Source organism: Syzygium oleosum, unplaced genomic scaffold (genome assembly GCF_021117445.2).
Source record: "Syzygium oleosum isolate NSW1041296 unplaced genomic scaffold, Sole_v2.1 Sole_v2.02, whole genome shotgun sequence".
NCBI lineage: Eukaryota > Viridiplantae > Streptophyta > Magnoliopsida > Myrtales > Myrtaceae > Syzygium > Syzygium oleosum.
In genome coordinates, this window is record NW_026607486.1 from 8,054,208 (window position 1) to 8,058,352 (window position 4,145).

Consider the following 4,145-nt stretch of genomic DNA (forward strand, 5'->3'; position numbering starts at 1 on the left):
TATATTTATATACGTTGCTTTCGCATGTGCCTTATCTTCTCTGTTTGGGTTTTGGGTCGACGACGCGTCCTGGGAGCGTTGCAACAAAATTTGACCTGTGCGTGGGATGTTATCGCTTCGTGGGGTACGGGGTGTGACATCCCCTTTTTATTTGGTATCAGAGCAAGGTTAGCTCGGTCCATTTCGGTCGAAATCTGGAGTGATAAGGAGCAATGAGACCATGGGTAGTCCATAGGGTGACCACGTGTGCTAAGTACATCTTCTGACAGTTTGTGCTTTGAGTGATTGATTGTGTGACCGTAATAATGCTGGTGCGGCAGGACCCGAGGTAAGTGTGCTAATCTCCATGGGTGAAGTTTGTGTCAGTTGTGTTGGAACGCATGCTAAGTGCTAGCTTGTTTTACTAGAAACCTGCCTAAGACTTAGACTGGATTAGATTGGTTAAGTCTTTAATTCCTTAGTGGAATTATAGCAGGTAGTTGAGTAGCCGAGTTCGTAAGGATGAGTAGGAGAAGAGGAAAAGAGTCCCAAGGTCAGTCTAGTGAGGGAGTCCGCGAGGCTAGAGACCTAAGGTTTGACGATGTGATGGATACTCTGCGGGAAATAAGACACATAATGGGCATACAAGCGCAGGAAAGGGCCGCCGCTTATGCGCAGGCTGCTGAGGCTGCACCAATAGCTGGTAATGAAGGTAATCAAGCCCAGCAAGGGTAGGCCCAACCCGCAGTAGCCAGGCAGATGGCCCAGTTGGTAGAGCAATTCTTGAAGATGAAGCCGCCAAAATTTAATGGCAAGGGTGACCCCGAAGCTGCCCCAGATTGGGTAGAGGAATTAGAGAAGGCATTTGAGGTGTTGGGGTGCACCGATGCAGAGAAAGTGACGTTGGCGGCATATCAGTTGCAGAGTAGTGCGAATGATTGGTGGAAAGCCACCAGGGGTAGGGTATTCTCGGTAGGTGCAGAATTGAACTGGGCAGTGTTTGTCGAAAGTTTTTATGAGAAGTATTTCTCGGAGAATGCCCAGGAAAAGAAGTTAATGGAATTTATGCGATTACGCCAAGGTCAGATGACCGTTGACCAATATGAAGCAGAATTTGCGAGATTGGCAAAGTTTGCCCCGACAATGGTAGAAAGCTCACGAGATAGGGCTAGAAGATTCCGGGACGGATTGAGGCCGGATCTTCGGAGTCAGATATTATCGCACGACATTAAGGATTATGGAGAAATGTATAGGCGGGCTCAGATTATAGAGCGGGACCAACAAGAAAGAGCAGCTGCTTTTGGATCGCGGTTTACCCAAAGCAGAGATAACCGCCGTATGGGAAAAAGGCCTATGGCAGGAAATATAGGAAAGCCAAGCCCCCAGCCGAGTAGATTTGGGCCATGTTTCAGGTGTGGGAGTCTGGAGCACCAGATTTGGAGTTGCCCACAGCAGCATCCCTCAGGACCGCCCAGGTTGCCGCCTTCCCGAGTTGGAAATCAAGCCGGACCTCCCCCACCGGCCAATCAAGGACGACCACCGACGCAGGGAAGAGTTTATGGCATGGCGCGCAGAGAAGCTGAGAATGCGCCGGGCGTGGTCACAGGTACCATTTATCTCTGCAATCATGCTGCTTATGCGTTGTTTGATCCGGGGGCGGCCCACTCTTTTGTTTCGGAGCAATTAGTTAAGTTAGTTGGGTTGGAACCATTGTTGCTTGAGACTATGCTTAATGTGTCGATGCCTATGAATGATAAAATGTTAGTCTCTTTTGGATGTCCCAACTGTAAGATTGTGATTGGGGGTAGGGAAGAAAGTATTGACTTGGCAGTGTTGGCCATGTTCGATTTCGATGTGATAATTGGGATGGACTGGCTAGTGAGCCAGAAGGCCGTTATGGATTGTGGCAATAGGACGATTCAATTTAATCCGATTGGAAGTCCAAGGTTTGAATTTCAGGGAAACCGAGGAGGAACCTCGATTCCTTGGATTTCCTCGCTCGAAGAAACAAAGTTGCTAGACGAAGGTTGTGAAGGATATTTGGTGAATGTTGTGGATCCAACAATGACGGAACCTAAGTTGGAAGAGATACCCATAGTATGTAATTTCCCCGAGGTCTTTCCTGAGGAATTGCCTGGTTTACCGCCCGAGCGAGAAGTGGAATTTGTGATAGAATTGGCCCCTGGGACTGAGCCGATTTCAAAGGCACCGTATCAGATGTCGTTGTCCGAATTGAAGGAACTAAAGGTCCAGATACAGGAATTATTAGATAAAGGTTTTATTCGTCCTATTGTATCTACATGGGGAGCACCGGACCTGTTTGTGAGGAAGAAGGACGGGACATTGAGGTTGTGTATTGATTACCGGCAGTTGAATCAGGTAACAATTAAGAATAAGTATCCACTCCCTAGGATCGATGATCTATTTGATCAGCTGCAAGGAGCATCTGTGTTTTCTAAGATTGATTTGCAGACTGGATACCATCAGTTAAGGATCCGGAAGGAGGATATACCTAAGACCGCTTTCAGAACGCGGTATGAGCACTACGAGTTTACAGTGATGCCCTTCGGATTGACCAATGCCCCCGCCGCCTTCATGGACCTATTTAACAAAGTGTTCAAGGAATTTCTGGACAGATTTGTCATAGTGTTCATCGACGATATTTTGGTGTATTCGAAAAGCCCAGAGGAGCATGAGGTACATTTGACTGAGGTTCTACTGACTTTGAGAGAACACGCACTCTTCGCCAAGTTTAGTAAGTGTGATTTTTGGTTAAGTAGAGTAGCGTTTCTTGGGCATATAGTTTCGGGAAATGGGGTTTCTGTAGACCCAGCTAAGATCAAGGCAATAATGAAGTGGCCAAGGCCGACCTCCGTAACCGAGATTCGGAGTTTCTTAGGATTGGCTGGCTATTATCGGCGTTTTGTAGAAGGGTTCTCCTCGATAGCCATGCCACTGATGCGATTGTTGAAGAAGGAATCTAAATTTGAATGGAATGATAAGTGCGAGAAAAGTTTTCAGGAGTTGAAGCATAGGCTTACAACGGCCCCAGTATTGACCATGCCATCTGGGCCAGGTGGATTTGAGGTTTATAGTGATGCTTCGTTAAGGGGACTTGGTTGCGTCCTGATGCAACACGGGAAGGTAGTTGCTTACGCGTCGCGTCAGTTGAGGCTGCATGAAAGGAACTATCCGACGCATGATTTAGAGTTGGCAACGATTGTCTTTGCCCTTAAGATCTGGAGGCATTATTTATGTGGAGAAAGGTTTCAGATTTATACGGATCATTAGAGTCTCAAGTAATTGTTTTCACAGAAGGAATTGAATATGAGGTAGCATCGATGGATGGAACTTCTAAAGGACTATGATTGCGACATCATGTACCACCCGGGAAAAGCGAATAGAGTAGCGGATGAGCTAAGTCGTAAGTCAAGTATGGCGCAAATGTTGGTCAAAGAGTGGACTTTGCTGGAAAGGCGTAGAGACTCAAAGTTTAAATTTGAGGTGAGCCAGATATCTAGTCTGATGGTCGCATTGAGAATCGAACCGGAAATCCGGGCAAGGATTAAGGCACTCCAGTCTACGGAGAGATCCAAAAGATTATCGGAATGGATGCCGCCTCAAGGAAACCGGAATTTCAAGTTAGTGAGGATGGAATTTTGAAGTTCCATGGACGATTGTGTGTGCCTGATGACTTGGAGCTCAAGGAGGAAATTTTAAGAGAGGCACATCGCAGTAATTACAGTATCCATCCAGGTAGCACAAAGATGTACCAGATTTTGCGGCATTATTATTGGTGGAATGGACTGAAGAAAGATGTGGCCAAGCAGGTAGCTAAGTGCTTGACGTGCCAACAAGTGAAGGCCCAACACTGTAAGCCTGGAGGGCTGTTAAGACCGTTAGAAATCCTTGAATGGAAATGGGAAAACATCACGATGGATTTTGTAACGGGATTGCCACGAAGCCAGAGAGGACATGATTCGATATGGGTGATAGTGGATCGACTGACTAAGTCAGCGCACTTTTTGGCGGTGCGAAAGGATTTCGAATTGGAAAGGTACGCGGAACTGTATGTTCGACAGATTGCTAGATTGCATGGGGTACCAGTATCGATCACGTCGGACGAGATTCGAGGTTTACGGCCAATTTTTGGAAAAGTTTGCAAT

General features: G+C 46.7%; 1 protein-coding gene across 1 annotated transcript; it reads left to right on the plus strand.

Moving 5' to 3' along the window:
• Positions 1 to 738: 738 nt before the first annotated feature.
• Positions 739 to 2,816, plus strand: LOC130137007 (uncharacterized). Its single transcript, XM_056307709.1, has 3 exons — positions 739 to 1,857; positions 2,452 to 2,676; positions 2,760 to 2,816. The coding sequence occupies exons 1-3, from the start codon at positions 739 to 741 to the stop codon at positions 2,814 to 2,816; spliced, it is 1,401 nt and encodes a 466-aa protein (XP_056163684.1).
• The last annotated feature ends 1,329 nt before the right edge of the window (positions 2,817 to 4,145 follow it).